This window comes from Papio anubis, chromosome 7 (genome assembly GCF_008728515.1).
Source record: "Papio anubis isolate 15944 chromosome 7, Panubis1.0, whole genome shotgun sequence".
In the NCBI taxonomy this organism is placed as follows: domain Eukaryota; kingdom Metazoa; phylum Chordata; class Mammalia; order Primates; family Cercopithecidae; genus Papio; species Papio anubis.
Window position 1 is genome coordinate 144,801,274 of NC_044982.1, and position 21,862 is coordinate 144,823,135.

At 42.1% G+C, this 21,862-nt stretch overlaps 1 protein-coding gene across 5 annotated transcripts in view; it reads left to right on the forward strand.

Moving 5' to 3' along the window:
• Positions 1-380: 380 nt before the first annotated feature.
• Positions 381-21,862, forward strand: part of VPS39 (VPS39 subunit of HOPS complex) — a 46,982-nt gene continuing 25,500 nt past the window's right edge. For 2 of the 5 annotated variants that reach the window (XM_003900825.4, XM_031668795.1), the window contains exons 1-9: positions 381-626; positions 9,047-9,112; positions 14,897-14,929; positions 15,431-15,495; positions 16,158-16,200; positions 17,051-17,145; positions 18,399-18,497; positions 18,893-18,985; positions 21,495-21,678. In XM_003900825.4, the coding sequence (XP_003900874.1) occupies positions 554-626; positions 9,047-9,112; positions 14,897-14,929; positions 15,431-15,495; positions 16,158-16,200; positions 17,051-17,145; positions 18,399-18,497; positions 18,893-18,985; positions 21,495-21,678 (751 nt within the window). In that variant the 5' untranslated portion in view covers positions 381-553. Of the gene's footprint in view, positions 627-9,046; positions 9,113-10,803; positions 10,878-13,387; positions 13,466-14,896; positions 14,930-15,430; positions 15,496-16,157; positions 16,201-17,050; positions 17,146-18,398; positions 18,498-18,892; positions 18,986-21,494; positions 21,679-21,862 lie in introns of those variants that run through there. The other 3 variants (XM_003900824.4, XM_021940478.2, XM_017960550.3) reach the window with 3 other exon arrangements.

Genomic DNA, 21,862 nt, shown 5'->3' on the forward strand with positions numbered 1-21,862 from the left:
CTAAAGCTACCATTTATTGAGAGCTTAGTGTGTGTCAGGTGTTGCTAAGCGCTCACGATACTGGATCACAGGTATTTACACAAATCATTTTGCAGATTAGGAAAGTATGGCATCGAAATATTAAATTTTCTAAATCACAGCTAATTTCCTAATTGGTAGATCTCCGTCTGAGGTCTGACGCCAAAGGCCGAGTTTTTAACCATCACACCCATTGCCTAAAACAGTTCTAAGATTAACAGTTTGTTCCTTCTATGGTAAGCCCATGGCTACTCGGGACAGAGTGGCTCTGGGTCCAGAGTGACAATAGCAACTCAGCAACAAGTCAATTCCTTGAGAGTGCACCGGGAGGAAGGGGCGGGACTTCGGCTGCGGAAGGGGCGGGCCTAACCAGCAGGAAGTCCGGGGTTGACGATGGCTGTGTTGTTGAAGGGCCTGTAGCTGGGGGGCATCCTGGCGGGATCCCGGTCTACTCTTAGCCCAGCCTCATTCCGGACCCCAACCCGGCCCGGAACACTGTGGGCGAGACGGCGGTGGCGACTCTCCCCTTGCCGCCATGCACGACGCTTTCGAGCCAGTGCCGATCCTAGAAAAGCTGCCTCTGCAAATCGACTGTCTCGCTGCCTGGGGTGAGTCGAGGGGCCGCGGGGCTGAGGCGGAGTCGGCACGGGAGCGGCCCGGATCTTTTCTGAGGCCGGGGAAGTGGACAGGCGTTCATCCGTGTGGGCTTCGGTTGGATGCTACCCGAGAGGGGCTTGGGATGAGAGAAAGCAGAGAGATGACCACCGGCTGTAGACATCGATGTCTATGGGGCTGCTTGGGTGATCCCAGTGATCCAGTCATTTAGGGGAGTTCCCCTTGCTCTTGCTCCCTGTGCAGAGTGAGAGGATGAGCTTTCCTTTTTAATTGTGCTCAGCTTTAGCCCATTTTGATTCCCAAGAAGTCTTCATTTTAGAGGGCCAAAGCAGTAAGAAGTTCTCAGCCTGCCAGGGGCTTGAAGTTGTCCAGATGTTTGTGCTGTTTTCTAGATGAAAGTCAACCCTGGTTTTGGGGGCATAGAACAAGTTAACACCATATGCTATTTTTTCCCTATAGTGATCACTCGTTCACTTCTCATTCCTGTAGGGAACTCATGTAGTTAGCTAACCTTTGAGTCTAGCCAAGTGGTTGATTACCTTATATCCAAAGTGTCCAAGTTACCTAACTCTGTAGGCGGAAGAGTTTCCAGACTGTCATGAAACCTAATCCATAAAAACTAGCATAGTCCTTTTGGGATTGACTAGTGCAGAAGGCAGGGACAGACATCTCTTGTGTGCTCTGAAATACAAATGAAGGTTTCAGGGATAACGGTGAACATTGTGCTCTTATCTATGAGTGACTGGTTTGATACCAGCCCCCAAAGACCAAGGAGATCATTTCTAACTTTCCTCCTAATGTTTAGGTCCTAGAAATCAAGGACCGTAAAAAGATGATTCAGATCCCTTAATCAGATCTTATACTGAGCTACATAGATAACCATGATGGGCCTCATGGAATCTTGGTGTGTCTGATATTGTGTGCATCAGCTGTTCACAGTGTCACCGAGTCATCCTTGCAGAGTTCTTCATGACTTCTTCTGTAGGGTCCTTTCACGAAGAATTTTCATGTTAATGTGCACCCTTCCTCCTTTAGCAGCTCTGGGTCTCTTTAAAATCACACCTCCACAATAAGCAGTTCTAGTCCTTTGGGTTAAGAGGAGAATCCTATTTCCTCCAGACATCTCAAGAAAACTAATTTCTGTCATTAAATGCTCTCATTAAACATTTAAATAGAGGAGGAGAAAGTTTTTAAATGAAAGACGTGACGCTGCATGAAGGGATTAATTCCCCCATTGCTTCATCATATATACGTATTAGGTGCCTACATGGGCCATTCTCTTTGCTAGGGACAGTAATACAATGATGAATAAGAAACGGTGCCTGTGCTCCTAGGACACACATTGGGGGGACAAAGACATGTGAACAGATTATGATACTAGAGACATATGCTGCCTATTATTGCAACATGGATGAGGGGGTACCCAACTCAGCTAAGGACATGTTTCTGAAAGGGTTAAGGATTAATGCAGCTGTTGCCACACTTGACTTAGCCCGTCAGAATCCTTGACTCCGATCTCCTGTTGGACCATTGGCACATAGTACTCCTAGACTCTCAGTAACTCCACTTTGTCACAGTAAAAATTCCTTGCACCTGTGGTTTTCAGGAACACAGTTTTGAAACGATAGGTAGCTTTTGGCCTTCCTTGATCACCCACCAAACAGGAGAAATGCTCTTTGCTTCCTAAGGTGCTTTGGTACACATTAGGTTACAAGAGGCCATTAACTGCCTCCTGCTTCAAAAGTGCTTTATTTCCAGATTTGAGCAGCAGTAATTATTGCTGTTTCTAGTCATTACCCCTTTTTAACTACATTGTGCCTTTGGATGCAAAGTTCGTCCAGGAATTTCCAGAGGCAGGTCACACAGGGCCAAATAATATTTAAGGTGTAAATGTCTTAGAGACAACATACTCTGTCTCCTAGGAAATAGAAATCAGGGGGGCTGGGCGTGGTGGCGCATGCCTGTAATCCCAGCACTTTGGGAGGCCGAGGCGGGCAGATCACGAGGTCCTGGCTAACATGGTGAAACCCTGTCTCTACTAAAAATACAAAAAATTAGCCGGGCGTGGTGGCAGATGCCTGTAGTCCCAGCTACTTGGGAGGCTGAGGCAGGAGAATGGTGTGAACCCAGGAGGCAGAGCTTGCAGTGAGCTGAGATCACACCACTGCACTCCAGCCTGGGCAACAGAGCGAGACTCCGTCTCAAAAAAAAAAAAGGGAAATCAGGGGAACATGATGAGGGTGATTTCTTTCTAAACTCCAAATATGTATAATCCTGCTGCCTTTTCAGCATCTTCATTTGGATGTCTCATAGCATAACCAAAACAGTTCTTGATTCCTCTCCCCTCAAACATGCCTGTCCTCCTGTATCTTACATCTCAGCAAGTGGCATTTCTATTTACCTCTTTGACTAAGGCCAAAAGCTTTGGAATCGTTCCTGACTTCTTTCATTCTGTTTTACACTATATCCCATCTATCAGCAAATCTTGTGTGTTCTACTCCTAGAATAAATCTGAAATCCAGTCATTTCTGTCTTGATAATTACTACTCTTGAAGGCACCATCATCTGTCACCTGAATTACTGTAGCAGTCTTCTCATTGACCACCCTATATTTGCCATTGTGCCATTTTCAGTTTTTTATCTACCAGGTAGAGTGAAACTTTGAAAACCTAAATCTGATTCCATCCTCGGCTCAAAACCCTCCCATGGTATTACGTCACAACTAGAATAAGTTCCAAAGTCTTTACCCTGTCTGGCAACATCTGACATGCTGAGGCCCTGGTAACTTCCCTGTTTCCTGTGCACTTACCTCTCACGCCTTTCTGGTACCAGTCCCACACAGCCTTCCTTGTTCCATCAATGCACAAAGCACATACTCACCTCAGGGCCTTTACACTTGCTGCTTCCTCGGCCTGCCACTCACTTGCCTTTGTATATATGGTTCATTCCTCATTTCACTCAGTTCTCTGCTGAAATGTCACCCAAGTCAGCAGAACCTTCCCTATGTATCCTATATGAAAGAGATTGCCACATCCACCAATGTGCTGTTTTCTTAGCCTTATCTTCTAATCATGGGTCACCATCTACTGTTGTTTTATGTATTTAATTATTATCGCATCTCTCACTCCACATTAGAATGTAAGTTCCCTCAGGGCAGGAACTTTGTTTTCTACATTGCTATATCCGGAGTACCTAAAACGTTTCCTGACTCATGTTGATATGAATAGTAATAGCTTACAGTTGTTAAATGCTAATCTGTATTAGGCTTTTATAAAATAAGACTCCATTTTACAGAAGAAGGACCTGAGGCTTAGATAATGTAAGAAATTTTTCCAAGGTCACATGTCCTGTAAATCATGTCTGCTTCTAGAGCCTGGTTCCCAAACTTGAATGTATATTCAAAGCCTGTAAAAAAAATGCAGACTTCATGTGTATATATGAGTATCTGTATGTCCATATATATGTACATACCTGTATTTTCCAGAGAAACAACGGAAAGATAACTGAAAAATTACTAAAATGATGCTCATAGCAGAAGGGAGAGGAGAGGATAAGATGGACAATGATAGAAATTAGACTTTTCATCGTTTTAGCTTTGGAACTACAAAAATGTTTCATAAAAACAAATAATAAAATTTTATTTTATTTTATTTTATTGTTATTATTTTTTGAGACCGAGTCTCGCTGTGTCACCCAGGCTGGAGTCCAGCAGTACAATCTCAGCTCACTGCAACCTCCGCCTCCCAGGCGTGTACCTGTACAAGCCATTGTTGTGCCTCAGCCTCCTGAGTAGCTGGGATTACAGGCGCCTACCACCATGCCTGGCTATTTTTTGTACTTTTAGTAGAGACGGGGTTTCGCCACGTTGGCCAGGCTGGTCTCAAACTCCTGACCTCAGGTGATCCGCCCACCTCGGCCTCCCAAAGAGCTGGGATTACAGGCGTGAGCCACTGTGCCCAGCCAACAAAATTAAATTTTAAAATGTAGATTTCAGAGTACCACCTCAAAGCCATTGAATCTGAATCTCCATGTGCAGGGCCATTTTTAATAAGTCCAGGTGATTCTAATGCAGCTGACTGGGGGCTTATGCCCAGATGAGAAGTACTGTTATTTGCCATGTTACCCAACGAAGGGAAGTGACTACTATCTTATTCATCTTTGTGTTCCCTGCAGTGGCCAGCATTGGGCCAGAAATGGAATTTATTACATGAAGCTGGACTGCATTGCACTGTTGGAAGGAGTTCCATTAGGGTAATTATGAGCAACAGGGCCTAGCCCTCCTTCCCAGGAGGAATTAAGTCAACCTGTGGCTCAGGGTTAGGCCGTCAGCAGTTTTCCAGGGCTGATACTGCTTTGCTTGTGTGTGCGTTATGTGTTTGCGTAGTATGTCTCGCTTTCTGTTGTGTGTTACTGTCTTGAGTCTCAGAAGTGTCTGTCCACCCCATGCTGCACGTGCTCTGCAGGCTTGTCGTTCTCTGTGTTGTGCATGCACAGCTGTGTTAAATAACGTGTCTTAGAGCGTGGAGGACCCAACATGGGACAGGTCCTCTGGCTGATGGCACATTTAATCAATCAGGTTGATTTAAAAGTTTTCAGTGAATTTAATACATCAGAATGATTCCCTTTTATGACCAGTAGAATAGACATTTGATTTTTTTTTTTTTTTTTTTTTGAGGTGGAGTTTCACACTTGTCACCTAGGCTGGAGTGCAGTGGCGCAACCTCTGCCTCCTGGGTTCAAGTGATTCTCCTGGCTCAGCCTCCCGAGTACCTGGGATTACAGGTGCTCGCCACCACACCTGGCTAATTTTTTTTTTTTTTTTTTTGAGACAGGAGTCCTGCCCTGTCACCCAGGCTGGAGTACAGTGGTGCGATCTCAGCTCACTGCAACCTCTCCCTCCGGGGTTGACACGATTCTCTTGCCTCAGTCTCCTGAGTAGCTGGGATTACAGGCACACACACCATGCCCAGCTAATTGTTTTTGTATTTTTAGTAGAGACAGGGTTCCACTATATTGAACTGGTCTTGAACTCCTGACTTCAGGTGATCTGCCTGCCTTGGCCTCCCAAAGTGCTGGGATTACAAGCGTGAGCCACCACACCTGGCCTAATTTTTGTATTTTTTACTAGAGTTGGGGTTTCACTATATTGGCCAGGCTGGTCTTAAACTCCTGACCTCCGGTGATTCGCCCACCTCGGCCTCCCAAACTGCTGGGATTACAGGTGTGAGCCACCATGCCCGGCCCCTAGACATTTGATTTTTAAAAATGTTTTGACATGTCTTAGTTTGAGTTCACAAGAAAAAAAAGTAAATTAATCTAAAAATCTATTGGCAACAAACATTTCAGTAAAAATGGAAAATAGACTCTTGAATGTCATGTTTAGGAATTTGACTTCATATTTTGGTAGTGTAGCTTCCTAAGATTTTTTAAGCCCCAGTGTGACAGCTTCAGAGATCTGCTCTAAGGTAACTGACAGCAAATGTGAGAGAATGCATGGAGTGAATGAGACCAGTTGAAGCTGTCACAGGGGTCCCTGGAGAGACTCTACAGGAGGAGGCTGTCATGAGGAACCATTAGAGGTAAAATTGATAGACCCTGGCCAACTTGGGAGGAAGCGGAGGCTATTAAAATAGATAAAGAAAAACAGGAACTGGCGGGGACTTGGGGGACAGAATGGAGAGAGAAGGATGGGGAAGATGGTGAACATTATGTTGGCCTTTTGTTTTGGTTACAGATTTTTATGCATGAGGGGATTTTTTAAAAATTTCCACTTCATTTTATTTATATCTGAAATATCAGTGGGTGGCCTAAAAATCAACTTTAGTATTGCCAAATTGCCTGATATCATGATATCTATAAATAAAATTCTAAAGATAATATCTTTTACAAAGCAAGCATTGCAAAATGAATTCTTTTACTTTTTCATGTTCTGTCCCAGCATAAATCTCCAGCCTTCATTAGAGCTGCTGTTATTTCTGATTTCAACTTAATGTTATTAAGAGCACACAGTGTTACTTTTTGTGACCTGCCTTTCCTTTAAGACCACAAATCAAAGAAAGTAGAATCACTCTGTTTTTCTGGATGCCTAAGAACATCATCCTGGAGAAGTATTACTGATCCTTTAGATAAAGAATGTAGATGCTGACCTGTTTTAATAAATATAACTACTGTGTTTCAGACAACCTTTGGCTGACACCCATTCTTTTGACATGGGTGCCTTAGTAAGTACATCACAGCATGTGGTTGGGAATCAGACAAATTGGGGTTGGGATCCCAACTCTGCTGCTTGCCACATGTGTGACTCTGGAAAAGTTATGTATTCCCTAGGCCTCAACTTCCTCATCTATAAAATGGGGATTGGAAAAAAGGACTTACTTCAAGGGATAGTTGTGAGGATTAGTGAACTAACAGATGTGCTTAGCATTTCCTGGAACACAATACATGTGCAATAAAAGTTATCTATTTGTCCCATTATGCAAGATTTTATTTTGCAGAGATCCAGAATCAACAGAGTTTATGAAAGGAATGAGGGACCTTTATGTTATCAAAAAGCGAAGGAAGTATCTGTACATGCTTACCTTCCTCGAATGATGTAATTTGGGTCTGTCAGGGTAGTTATTTAAACTCTTTCGGAGCCTCTTTTTACCTAGACCAGTGCCTCCCACAACGTGGTCCTTCAACCACCAGCATCAGCATCATCTGGGAAGTCGTTAGAAATGAAAATTCCTGGGCCTACTTTTAGACCTACTGAATCAGAAGCTCTGGGGTAGAGCCTAGCATTCTGTTTTAACAAACTCTGAAATAATTGTGATACACTAAAGTTTAAGAACCACTAGCCTAGACCATCTTTTAAAATGTACAATTTGCCTGGGCACAGTGGCTCACCCCTGTAATCCCAACACTTTGGGAAGCTGAAGGGGCATTGCTTGAAGTCAAGAGTTGGAGACCAGATTGGGCAATATTGTGAGCCCTCATCTCTATAAAAATTTTTAAAAAAATAACTGAGCGTGGTTGTGCATGCCTGCAGTTGTTGCCACTTGGGAGGCTGAGGTGGGCATATCACTTGAGCCCAGGAGGCACAGGCTGCAGTGAGCCATGATCACACTCAGGAGGCTGAGGTGGGAGGATCACTTGAGCCAGGGAGGTGGAGGCTGCAGTGAGCCATGATCACGCCACTGCTATCTAGCCTGGGCGACAGTGTGGAACCCTATCTTAAAAAAATAAAAGTTTAAAAAAAAGTGTACAATTAAATGGTTTTTAGTACATTCACAGAGTTGTGCAACTATCACCACAATTAATTTTAGAACATATTCATCACTTTCAGAAGAAACTCGGTACCCATTAGTATTTACTTTCCATTTTCCCCCAAGCCCACCAACCCTGGGCAACCACTAATCTTTCTACCTCTGTGGATTTGCCTACTCTGGACATTTGATATAAATGGAATCATGTGGCCTTTTGTGGTCTGGCTTCCTTCAGTAAGCATCATGTTTTCAGGTGCATCTATGTTGCAGCATATATCCATACTTCCTTTCTTTTCATTGTTAGCTAATATTCCATTATATAGACATGCCACATTTTGTTTATTCATTCATCAGTTGGTGGACATTTGGTTTGTTTCCATCTTTTAGCTATTACAAATAATACTGCTGTGAACATTTGTGTACAAGTTTTTGTGTAGAATATGTTTTCATTTCTGTTGGGTGTATACCCAGGAGTGGAATTGCTGGTTCCCAGGGTAGCTATGTTTAGCCTTTTGAGGAACTGCGAGACTTTTCCAAAGTGGCTGTCCCATTTTACATTCCTGCCAGCAGTGTATGAGGGTTCTAATGTCTCTATATTCTCATCAACACTTGTTATTAAATATTTTCTACTAGACTATCTTTTGAGATAATGAATTCTGTAAGCCTATTACGCTATATCATTTATTTTCCTGAAAGTAAAAGCATTTAAAGGATGCCTCTTAGCTATTATTTCTGAGGTTGGATACCTGGTTTCACATTTGTACTTCCATTTTGTGATTTTTATAAACTTTCATCATATTCTTTTTAGCTGAATTAAAAAATATAGATCTAAAGATATATATCTTAATATAAGTATATATAAAATAAAAAATAAAAATCAATCATTTAATCTTAAACATACAAAGCCCTTCTGTCTTTTTTATTAGTTTAATATTAATTGAGCCAGTGACATTTTTATCCTCTGATATGTCTAGCCTAGTAATTATTCAATAAATGTATTTTTAATTGGTTGATTCTCAAACATGAGTATAAACATTCCTTAGCTTTGCAAAACACCTGCTATCAAAAGCAACTCATTTTCTTGACACATTGATTTCTGATTACAAGCCCCAGCTAAAGAAATAGGGTTATACTCAAGCTGACCTTTCTCAAAGCTGTTTTTTTTCCAGAGGAATGGCTTCTTGTGGGAACCAAACAAGGACATCTTCTTCTCTATAGGATTCGGAAGGACGTTGGTAAGTGCGTATTGCTCATGAAAAATAATAATAATAATAATGTTTTAATAGTCAGCTAGTATACAACGGTGAAATCACTTATTCCTGGACCATTGAAAGAGAGTGAAGGTTAGAGGGAGCACGGTGGGAAAATGGGGAGAAGACTTGAGAATGCCTAGGGCTTTTCCCCTTCAAACTGTATTGCCCTACCTACATCTGGGAGGTGAGGATGAGTTGCTGGTTTACTTATTACTGAATTACTTATTACCAGTAGTGAGTCTCTAAGAAAAGAGGAGGTGGTGGTTTTCCTCCTCTTTTCTTAGAGACTCACTACCAGTAATAAGAAATACTATTAATGGGAATAAGATTCCTGTGTATATGGTGTGGTGGTAGGAAAAAAAATTAGGAAACATTGGTTTAAAATATCTTGTTAGCTTATGAGGGGTAGACCAGGAAGAGAGGACCAGGGTTTGTGTTCATGTGCACTTCCCCCGGCTGCGTGACTGTGAGCAGGTTCTTTCCAACATCAGTTTTCTATAAACTCTCTGTCTCACGAAGTTCTTGGGGCAGATGCAATAATAGGCTTGAAGAAACTGTGAAAACTAAAGTTCTAATCAAATGTGACTGTCAGTAACGTAGAGTAATAACTAAAGTATTTGAAATGTATTCTGTTAAAGAGTGTTTTTTAATTGGGGCAGAAAGTACCTCACTGCCCTTCCCTGTTTTCATTTTTGTGCTCTCTTTATGGAGAATAGATGTGTTTAGGTATTATGCCCTGAAGCCACTCTACAGAAATCTGCAGTTAATTTCATACCTTTCAATCTACTATATATTTCTCTGATAAATAGCTTAAGAGACAGCTTAAGATAAATAGAGCTCTCTTTTGGAACCTGGAGCAAGGGTAACATTGGGGGAAAAAGCACCTTACCAGTGCACCCGGCAAAGAGGAAGATATCCTGGTCAGTTTCTGCAGCAGGGTAAGAAAATAAACCAGAGAACAAAATAGAGAATTTGTTTCATTTCCAAGTTTTTCAACTGTCCTCTAAATCAGGGGTCAGCAAACTTGTTCTGAAAAGGTCCAAAGAATAAATATTTTAGGCTTTGCAGTGTTGTAAGTACTTAACTCTGCCATTGTAACATGAAAGCAGCTGTAAGCAATATATAATGAATAGGTGTGGTTATGTTCCAATAAAACTTTATTTACAAAAACATACAAAGGCCTCAATTTGGCCCTTGGGCAGTACATTGTTGATCTTTGTTTTAATGTTTTAAATTTTTAATTCTTGGCCAGGCGAAATGGCTCATGCCTATAATCTGAGCACTTTGGGAGACTGAAGTAGGAGGAATGATTGAGGCCAAGAGTTCGAGACCAGCCTGGGCAACATAGCGACACCCTCTCTACTAAAAATTAGCTGGATGTGGTGGCACGTGCTTATAATTCCAGCTGCTCTGGAGGCTAAGCTGAGAGGATCGCTTGAGCCCAGGAGGTTGAGGCTGCAGTGAGCTGTGATCACACCATTGCTCTCCAGCCTTAGCAACAGATCTTGTCTCGAAAAAAATTTTTTTTTTTAGTTCTCAGAGCCAAAATATTTGCATTCTGTGATATTTGCCTGGTCTATAATTTTAAAATTAAGCTCACATTTTAATTTTAAAGCTAAAAATGCTTATCTTATTCAGCATTCAACAACTGTTTTTTGACTCTCTACTTTCAGATGTAAGTGGTGATCAGAAATTGAAAACAAGACTTTACAAATGAAGTCTTTCAACACAGTATAGACCTAAACTGGTAATATGAGCGTTAATCTGGCTTGGAACCCTGGTGGCGACTATTCCTTGCTCTGTGATCATTTTATCATGTCAACTTTGACAAATTAGTTAATGTTCCTGGGCCTCAGTTTCTCCATAGGTAGCTTAAATATAGACAATTAGGAAATCAAACTCTGATTTGAAACTTTTTCTTCAAGAAATGTCATTTTTCCCTGTACTCTTGGTGAACAGTGTAGTTCTGGCCCAGCTCTGGCCTGGTGTGGGCCAGAAATAGACCTGAGCCTGTGTGAATTAGTTCTAGGGTTAGTTTGGTTTCTAGATTTGAAATATTTCAAGCCTAAATAGATCTATGGGTAGACTGTCTTTCTGAGGAAAGGGAGGGGATAATAGGGTTAAGAAAAGACTAGGGCTAGGGATCGTGGGCTCTGATCTGATCTGAGTCATTTCCCTGGAGCTCAGTTGAGCCAGTGACATTTTTATCCTCTGATATGTCTAGCCTAGTAATTATTCAATAAATGTGTTTTGAATTGGTTAATTCTCAAACATGAATATAAACATTTCTCAACAGACATCTCTAGGCTTCATTTTATTCCTTTATTTTTTGAAACAGGGTCTTGCTCTGTTGCCTAGGCTGGAGTGTAGTGGCGCTATCCTGGCTCACTGTAGCCTCAACCTCCTGGGTTCAAACCATCCTCCCACCTCAGCCTCCCAGGTAGCTGGGACCACAGGCACACACCAACATGTCCAACCCATTTTTGTATCTTTTGTAGAGATGGGGTTTCGCCAGATTGCCCAGGCTGGACTTGAATTCCTGGGCTCAAGTAATCTGCCCTCCTCAGCCTCCCAAAGTTCCGGGACTACAGATGCGTGCCACCATGCCCAGCTAATTTTTATATTTTTTTAGAGACAGGGTTTCACCATCTTGGCCAGGCTAGTCTGGAATTCCTGACCTCAAGTGATCCGCCCACCTCAGCCTCCCAAAGTGCTGGGATTACAGGCGTGAACCACTGTGCCCAGCCCAGTCTACTCTTATCTTGAACTGAGAGGGGTTAGATTAGTTCATGTCTGAGGCCTTTACAACTCTAGGTTTATGTCAGTCGTGCTGAGCAGCGTTCTCAAAGTGTGGTCTCTAGACCCCTGGGGATCCCCAAGATCCTTTCAGAGGACCTACAAGGACAAAACCAAGTTTGCAAAAACACTGAAACATTTCATTTTTTTTTTCCCACTGTATTGACATTTACAATGATGGTGCAAAAGGAATGGTGATTAAAACTGGTGGGCACCTGAACACAAATCAGAACAGTAGCACCTAACTTCAAATAGAGACTTGAAAAAAACAAGAAAAAAAAAGTGGTACCAAGCTGTACTAATAGTCATTGTGTAATTCTCACCATGTGCTCACCATGGGTTTTTGTTTGTGTTTGTTTGAGATGGGCTCACTCTGTCACTCAAGACTACAGTGCAGTGGCACAATCGTGACTCACTGCAACCTGTAACTCCTAGGCTCAGGCGATCCTCCTGTCTCAGCCTCCCAAGCTAGGACCACCAGCACACACCAGCATGCCCAGATAGGTTTTACTCCTCGTAAAGATGAGGTGTCTCTTGTTGCCCAGGGTGGCCTCAAACTCCTTGCCTCAAGTGATGGGTTGTTGTTGTTTTTTCTTTTTTTTTTTTTGAGACAAAATTTCACTCTTGTCACCTAAGCTGGAATGCAATGGCGCAATCTCGGCTCACTGCAACCTCCCCCTCCCAGGTTCAAGCAATTCTCGTGCCTCAGCCTCCTGAGTAACTGGGATTACAGGTGCTCACCACCACACATGGCTAATTTTTGTATTTTTATTAGAGACAGTATTTCTCCATGTTGGCCAGGCTGTTCTTGAACTCCTGACCTCAGGTGACCTACCTGTCTCGGCCTCCCAAAGTGTGGGGATTATAGACGTGAGCCATCACGCCCGGCCAGTTGTGTGTGTGTGTGTGTGTGTGTGTGTGTGAAAGCTAGTTTCACTTAAGAATGTTCTTGGTTAGGCAGTAAAAGTTGTTATTTTTATTGTATTTTGACTTTTGGCAACACATCTTTTTAGTAATCTCTTGTGATATAATGAGAAGTACACATACAGTACTTCTGCTGTGTGCTAAGGTGTGAAGTCCAATGGCTGTCTTGAGGGAAAAATGCTTGTGTGATTGAGTTATGAGCTAAACTGGCTGCTTTTTTCATGGAGTATTGTTTTTGTTTGAAAGAATGACAGGTTGTGGTTTTTTCAGACCATTTGGATATTTGGAAGGTTTTTTTTGTTTTGTTTTGTTTTGTTTTTAATGAGCAAAGGGAATCTGTTACTTTAAGGTAAAGGAACTGGCAGTATTTGTTGTGAACAATAAAGTTAGAGCTTTCAAGAAAAAAAATAGAATTATGGAAAACTTGTGTTCACCCCACTGAGTGCGACAGCTTCTCCATAATTAAAGATTTTTTCTGATGAGATTGGGGGTGATAATAATGAATGTCATTTTTTAACATCCTATAATGAAATGTAGGTCTGGATTGGAAAATCTGCATAACTCAGTAAACCAACATTTTCCAGATGACGAATGCATGAAGTTTTAAAATCATGTGTGAGTAAAAGATACATTCAAAGTGTAAGGTAGACCAATGTTTTTTGACGTGACAGAAAATGAAAAGTTCATTGACAAGTATGAGATTTCACTTTACGAGAAATTACATTTGTTAAGTGTTGGTATAGTGTCAAAGAAGAATCTGAAAAATCTATTAAAGTACTTTTCCCTTTTCAACTGTATATCTACATGAGGACAGATTTTTTGTCATATACTTCAATCAAAACAAATTAAATTATCAAAACAGATTAAATGCAGAAGCAGATGTGGGTTCTTATGGGGTTATTGTTATTTTTAAATACATACATGTTTTTAAATGTATTTAAATTTCTAATGTAAATATTCATGTATATAATCCCCAGAAGAGTTCTTTGAAGTCCTCAGTAATTTTTAAGATTATCAAGATTTGGAGAAAAAAAAGTTTAAGAATCTCTGCCTTAGAAAATTCTATTTGTAAAGAGAATTATAGGCCTGGAGCAGTGGCTCATACCTGTAATCCCAGCACTTTGGGAGGCCGAGGTGGGTGGATCACCTGAGGTCAAGAGTTCAAGACCAGCCTGGCCAACATGGTGAAACCCCGTCTCTACTAAAAATATAAAAATGAGCTGGGCGTGGTGGCACATGCCTATAATCCCAGCTGCTCTGGAGGCTAAGGGCACAAGAATGGCTTGAACCCAGGAGGTGGAAGTTGCAGTAAGCTGAGATCGCACCACTGCACTCTGGTCTGGGCAACAGAATGATACTCTGTCTCAAAAAAAAAAAAAAAAAAGGAGAATTATTAAGTGCAATAATAAGGCGCTTTGAAGTGTAGGAAGTGTCTGAATTGTTTTTTTTCCTCATGAAATGTAACAGCAGAATACCAGGGCACACTCCCTGCAACTTTAGGGCCCTTCCTTCATCCCCTCTACTGAGGGACACATGGAAGAAGTGAGACCAGCTTTGGTGACATGAGTTCTTATGGCTGCCCCAAAGAGTCTTCCTGATTCCCAGAGGGCAAGGGCAGAGCTAGCTGTGGGGAGCAATTCAGGTCAGCAGTACGAGCATCCTGTCCATGAACTAGAAGGCAGGTAGCAGGGCGTGGGCTCAGGGCACAGGCTTTAGAGTCAGCCTGGGTTTGCTTGTAGGCTCCCTCACTGGCTGTTACCTAACTGCTTTACCCCTCAGGGCCCTCAGATATGAGCTTAGAATAATAACACCTACTTCTTGGGAGCTGTGAGTTTACAGAAAAAAAAAAGTATAAATTTTTAAACCCAGAACCCAGTATGTAGTTATTGCTTAATGATAGCTGCTCTGATGATGATGATGATGATGATACTTACTCTCTTTTTGACTCATTGGTGACTTCTGAGGCTGAATATTTTTGTCATCCCCAGCAAGGCTGAATTCACATGTTTTTATGGTATATAACTTTCTTCCCCTTTTTTGTAACAGTGCCAGCAGCTGTAGCATCACCTGAAAGTGGCAGTAAGTGTAGACGCATTGAATTGCCTTAGCTCTGGAGATGGGTTTGAGTGTTTGCTCTGTCTCCATGACACAGGACTTAGAGTAGCTGCTGGAAATTAGTTGGTCTAGATCTGAGGATGCTTTGGGCTGGGTTTCATGGCTTGGGCTCTTATATTTGACTGTTACTTTTTACACTCTTCCTTGTGGAACACTTTGCCAAGGTACTGATTTTGCAAGATAAGATCTTCAGACTCACAAGTACCTTGCAGCTTCAGTAAACTTTGTGTGATCCTTTCTGCTGATGCTGAGTGAAGGTGCATGAAACGCTCTGCTCTAAAATTGGAGTTGAAAGCATCTTACAGTGCCCGTAAGACAGCTGGCTATTTAGATCTCTGATTTTTAGTCTTTCAGGAACTTCTAAAGATTTATGTAGGAGAGCAGTATGGAACAGTATTTTTCTAGTAGTGGTTTTTATATGTATCCCTGTATTTGGAACTTCCAATGTTTATTTCTTTTCCATAGGTTGCAACAGATTTGAAGTGACACTAGAGAAATCCAATAAGAACTTCTCCAAAAAAATTCAGCAGGTAAGCAGTGATGGCAGTCCTTACAAGAATATTTGACTTATATGAGACCCTGTCAGACTAGAATTTTGGTAATGTTATTTATGTATTTATGTATGTATGTTTTGTTTGTTTGTTTGTTTTTTGAGGCGGAGTCTCGCTCTGTCACACAGGCTGGAGTGCAGTGGCGCGATCTTGGCTCACTGCAAGCTCTGCCTCCTGGGTTCACGCCATTCTCCTGCCTCAGCCTCCCGAGTAGCTGGGACTACAGGCGCCCGCCACCACACCCAGCCAATTTTTTTTATTTTTAGTAGAGACGGGGTTTCACCCTGTTAGCCAGGATGGTCTTGATCTCTTGACCTCGTGATCCACCCGCCTCGGCCTCCCAAAGTGCTGGGATTACAGGCGTGAGCCACCACGCCCGGCCGGTAATGTTATTTATTAACTCCGAATCCTCTTCTCTTTGACCTTCCATTTATCCAGGGGTCTCTGCCCATATATCATGTGCCTGAGATCCTCTCACAAGCAGAAATGATAATCACAGAAATTATAATGCCCAGAAAAATAAGTGAGAGCCCTGTAACTGGATAGGCTCCGTGGTCCCTTTTTAGTACTGTTATTGAATGAACATTTGCTAAACCTTGTCAGAAATGTTTAATTGAGCCTCATGATTTGCTGTTTTCCAGATCCATGTGGTTTCCCAGTTTAAGATTCTGGTGAGCTTGTTAGGTAAGAAAAGGAGTTGCATTTGTATCCTGTGTTTAAAAAGAAAAGAGATAACTAATTAACCCTTTCATGGTTAATTTGATAGTGGTTACTTAACAATGAACAGACGTGTTCCAAACCTGGTATAACAGGGTACATGGGTAATAAAGGCAGCAGCATCCTCCATAAACTCGAACTCTGCTCTCCAAGGAGTCTCACTTTATTCATTCATTCATTCATTGATCAAATATTTAGCCTATTCTATGCAAAGTCTGGACTAGACATTGGAGATACCAAGTTCAGTGAGACATCGTTGCTATCTTTGAGATTTACGTTCTGATTACAAAGACTAAATGACAGGAAGTAATCACGATACAATGTGGTAAGTTACAGTGGCATGATCTCAGCTCCCAGCAGCCTCTGCCTCCTGGGTTCAAGCAATTCTCCTGCGTCAGCCTCCCGAGTAGCTGGGATTACAGGCACCCACCACCATGCCCAGCTAATTTTTGTATTTTTAGTAGAGACAGAGTTTCACCATGTTACCCAGACTGGTCTCAAACTCCTGACCTCAAGTGATCTGCCTGTCTCGGCCTCCCAAAGTGCTGGGATAACAGGCATGAGCCACTGTGCCTGGCCAAGCTCAAATGTTTAAGGAAGAAAATATCCAAGTTTAGAAGACCAGGTGACCTCTTAAATGTTTTGTGCTGGTTATAGGTGAGAATGAATCATCTTAGTGAAACTGAAGGTACATCTTCAGCCAACATCTGCCATTTGCTTCTTCTAGATATTAACACAGTTACTTTTTTTGCCTCGATAGTGGCTATACTAGAGAATTATTATCATTGATTCTGATGTTATACCTCCTCCCAAACAGAAAATAACATTTATGTCCATGACCTATTGACATTTCAACAAATCACTACGGTTTCAAAGGCAAAGGGAGCATCACTGTTTACGTGTGACCTCCAGGTAAGTTTACCCGAGATAAAATTTAGCTTTATGCTTTAATCAGTACAATCTTTCCTACATCATTCCTACCATCAGATGGGAAGAATGACATTGATGATCCATACCTAACGGAGACTCCAAAGATAATTTTTATTTTTTTTCCTGAGATAGAGTCTTGTTCTGTCGCCCAGGCTAGAGTGTAGTGGCATGATCTCAGCTCACTGCAACCCCTACCTCTTGGGCTCAAGTGATTCTCTTGCCTCAGCGTCCTCTGTAGCTGGGACTACAGGCATGCACCACCATGTCCAGCTATTTTTTGTATTTTTTAAATTAGAGATGGGGTTTCACCATGTTGGCCAGGCTGGTCTCGAACTCCTGACCTCAGGTGATCCGCCTGCAGGCCTCCCAAAGTGCTGGGATTACAGGTGTGAGCCACCGCGTCCGGCCCAAAGAGAATATTTAATTGTGTCAGAGAAATTTCTCTATTGGTGCGTAGCGTGAAGTTGAAGCATTTGCATTTCCTGTGTGTAGGTTAATGAGAATCTAGTGCTATTGGCAAGAGACAACTAACCACGGACAAAAAGCTTGTCCTGGACAAGCCATTATTGGGAAAGCAAGACTGTAACAATATCATGAAGATAATTATAAGACATTAAATGGACTCTTGTTCTAAACAGATCACTGAGGTCTTTGTCATTAGGGACTTTTCATTGTTCGGAAAAGACATCTCTCTTTATTTTTGCCAATTTATCATTTTTGCATTCTTCAGAATCTGCCTCACCCCTCTACTCAACTTACCATTTTTTAGCATTTATGTTCTACAATGACACTGCATCGTTTTATGCCTAGGAATATTCTTTTCCTTGCTCTTTAAAGGCTTAAAAGTGGGCTTGATGTCACTAGCACATGGTCACGCCTGACCCAGCATGCGTTGATGGCCAGGAGCAAGAAACATTTAAGAGAAAAAAAGCGGGGAGGAGTTATATAGGGGAAGGACTGCCCCAGGATTTTCTTCTCTGAATTGTGAATGTCCATGTGATTTGCTGGTGCTGTGGTCTTTGGCTGGCAGCCCTTCCGGAGGAAGTGTTCCTCAGTCACTTGTTTCTTAGTGCATCTTAGAGAATGGTGTTCTGCTCAGCTTTCCTGGCAGGATGACTGTGTCACAGGGAATTTTCAGACTAGTAGCCATTTCAAGGTAGACAGTCTCTAATTTAGTCATCACTCAGTTAGGGAGAGTCATTGTATTCTCATTTGCTCTGTGTGTCTCCTTCCAGCACACAGAGACCGGTGAGGAGGTGTTACGGATGTGTGTGGCAGTAAAAAAGAAGCTGCAGCTCTATTTCTGGAAGGACAGGGAATTTCATGAATTGCAGGTGAGTCCTCTGTTCCTTGGCCCATGGGTTGAGTAGGAACTGCTGCACTAGCTCAGTTCTAATGAAGTTCAGGATTCCAGTCTTGTCGTTCTACACAGATGAATACTCTGGTATGAAGTGCATGAGAGCTTGTTGATGCTTACTTGTAATATGATTCTACAGTGTTTCTACAGATCGGTTTATTTCAAAGTGGGTTTTCACCGTTTCCAAATGTACTTTGTCCAGTTCGTGGACTTGTATTTTTGTTAAGGGTAGTTTCCCGGCCTTGTGCCCGTAGAATTGTGCCTGGTGAGGGCGAGGGTTGTTTTGCAGAATGGAGGTTGCAGAATAACAGGAAAATCATGATTTTTTAAAAAAATATTTATTTCATTCAGATCCTTGCTCTCTTTTTTCAGGGGGACTTTAGTGTACCAGATGTGCCCAAGTCCATGGCGTGGTGTGAAAATTCTATCTGTGTGGGTTTCAAGAGAGACTACTACCTAATACGGGTAAAACCTTATTATTTTGCAAATATCATTAGTTTGTCTTGGGAAAGATGATTATGTGCTCCGAACTCCAGGTCAAGAGACCACTTTAAGTAGAGCTTTTGGCATAACAGGATTTGTTATTTGTATGTGTAGTTATCATTCATGCTCAGCACTTTTCACAAATAAGATGTCTTATTCAGGACTATTGGGACAAATGATGAAGGCTGTTTACCTCTGTCCAGTGGATCATCATGGACTGCTGTCCTAAAGCTTCGGTGCTCAGGAATTATAAACTAATTTTAGTATAAACTTAAGTATTTTTAAGACTTTGAGTTTCATCTCCTGCCCTCCTATCTTTTTGTATATTTGTACTAAAAGTGATTTTCAAATTTCAAAAGCCACAAGTGTTTATTACAGAAAATATAGATAAGGAGATAAAGGAAGTACAAATCAACCATAGTCCCCCCACTCAGAAATAGTCACTGCCAACTTTTTGGTATATGAGCTTCCATCCTATTTGTAAAAATACCATGTTATACAATTGTTTTATAACCTGTGTTTTCTCTTAACATAAGTTGTAAATATCCATGATGTTGTTTTTCTCCAATATGCATACTATATGTAGAAAAGATTGATACACTGTTCGTTTCATTGAATAACCTAAATCTCTTAGCTTCACACCCCTCTCGTAGTTCAGACATGGCAATTCTAGAAACTTTTCTCTCTGTCTTCCACTGGGTGAGCTCTTCATTGTTTTTTGTTTGTTTGTTTGTTTGTTTGTTTGTTTTAGACAGGGTTTCCCTGTGTCACCAGGCTAGAGTGCAGTGGCAGGATCTTGGCTCACTGCAACCTCTGCCTCCTGGGCTCAAGCAATCCTCCCACCTCAGCCTCCCAGGTAGCTGGAATCACACACGCCTACCACCGTGCCCAGCTAATTTTTGTATTTTTTGTAGAGATGGGGTTGCAATATGTTGCATAGGCTGGTCTTAAACTCCTGGGCTGAAGCAGCCCTCCTGCCTCAGCCTCCCAAAGTGCTGGGATTACAGCCACCATGCCCGGCCCCATTGTTACTTTGTTGATGTATTTGTGCCATCTTTGTATCATTTGAATATCCTAATTTTATCAGCATCAGAGTTGCAGACTCCAGGAGGAGTCACTGCTGTGCAACTGACTAAATAGCAATTAGGTCTATAGATGGTGAGAGAGCTCACAAGGAGTAAGGGAACTCAGCAAAAGCTGGAGTTAAGGCTCTCAGTTCTCTGACTACCTTGGATGCTGACATCACCTGCAGGGTGGGAAATCTTGCCTTAGGACCAGGTTATTCAGAAATTACTTATTTACATACAGTAAAATGTATTCTTTTTGGTGTACAGTTCTGTGTTTTGACAAATGCTTAGATTTATGTGACTAATGCCACACTCAAGATTCACAACACTACCATCACCCCCCAACATTCCCTCATATTGCCCCTTTGAAGTCACCTCCTTCTGTTCTCAGACCTGTGGTAACCACTCATCTGCTCTTCATCTCCTATAGCTTTGCCTTTTCCAGAACGTCATATGAATTGAATCACACAGTATGTCACCTTTTGAGTCTGGCTTCTTTCCCTTAGCAGAATGCATTGGAGATTCATCCATGTCGTTGTGCGTGTTAATAGTTTATTCTTTTTCATAGCTGAGTGGTAGTCTATGGCATGGATGTTTGTTTATCCATTCATCAGTTGATGGACAAAGTTGTTTTCCACTGGCGCGGTGGCTCACGTCTGTAATCCCAGCACTTTGGGAGGCCAAGACGGGCGGATCACGAGGTCAGGAGATCGAGACCATTCTGGCTAACATGGTGGAACCCCATCTCTACTAAAAATACAAAAAAAAAATAGCCTGGTGTGGTGGTGGGCGCCTATAGTTCCAGCTACTTGGGAGGCTGAGGCAGGAGAATTGCTTGAACCCAGGAGGCGGAGGTTGCAGTGAGCCGAGATTGCGCCACTGCACTCCAGCCTGGGTGTCAGAGCAAGACTCTGTCTCAATTAAAAAAAAAAAAAAAGTTGTTTTCAGTTTTTAGCAATTTTGAATAAAGCTGCTAAGACATTTGCATACAAGTGTTTGTGTAAACATACATTTTCATTCCTGGGCAAATGCCTGGAAATGGGATTGCTGGGGCATATGATAAGTGTATCTTTAAGGGGCATATGGTAAGTGTATCTTAAACTTTATAAGAAACCAACAAACAAAAAGGCTGCCCCATTTTGCATTCCCACCAGCAGTGAATGCGAGTTCTAGTTGCTCTGCATTCTCGCCAGCACCTGGCATTGTCAGTTGCCAGGCTAGATGCTTTTCTTTGCATTAGAGAACAAAAGAACGGGTTTTACATTGTGATAACAAAGCTTATTATAATGAACTCCGTAACATTTTCTTATGTCAAACAAGGAATATTGGCTTCTCTAGGTTTCGGGTTCTATCTGGATTTTTGCAGCCTGTATTCCTGCCTCTAGCTGGGGAATGCTAGGGACTCACTCTGTTTCTTCCTATAGGTGGATGGAAAGGGGTCCATCAAAGAGCTCTTTCCAACAGGAAAACAGCTGGAGCCCTTAGTTGCACCTCTGGCAGATGGAAAAGTGGCTGTGGGCCAGGATGATCTCACCGTGGTACTCAATGAGGAAGGGATCTGCACACAGAAGTGTGCCCTGAACTGGACGGACATACCCGTGGCCATGGGTGAGACCAACAGTAGCTGCTGTTTCCCACTTTGGGTTGGGGTTGTGTGCCATTCCTGCAAGAACGGAGTCCCATTCATAGCTTTGGCAGACTGCTTCACATTGTGTCATTCACTTTCCGTTCCCCTTCTTATAAGTAGATGACATTTTAGGGTCATTAAAAATGGGATAGTCTAGTTCTTGCA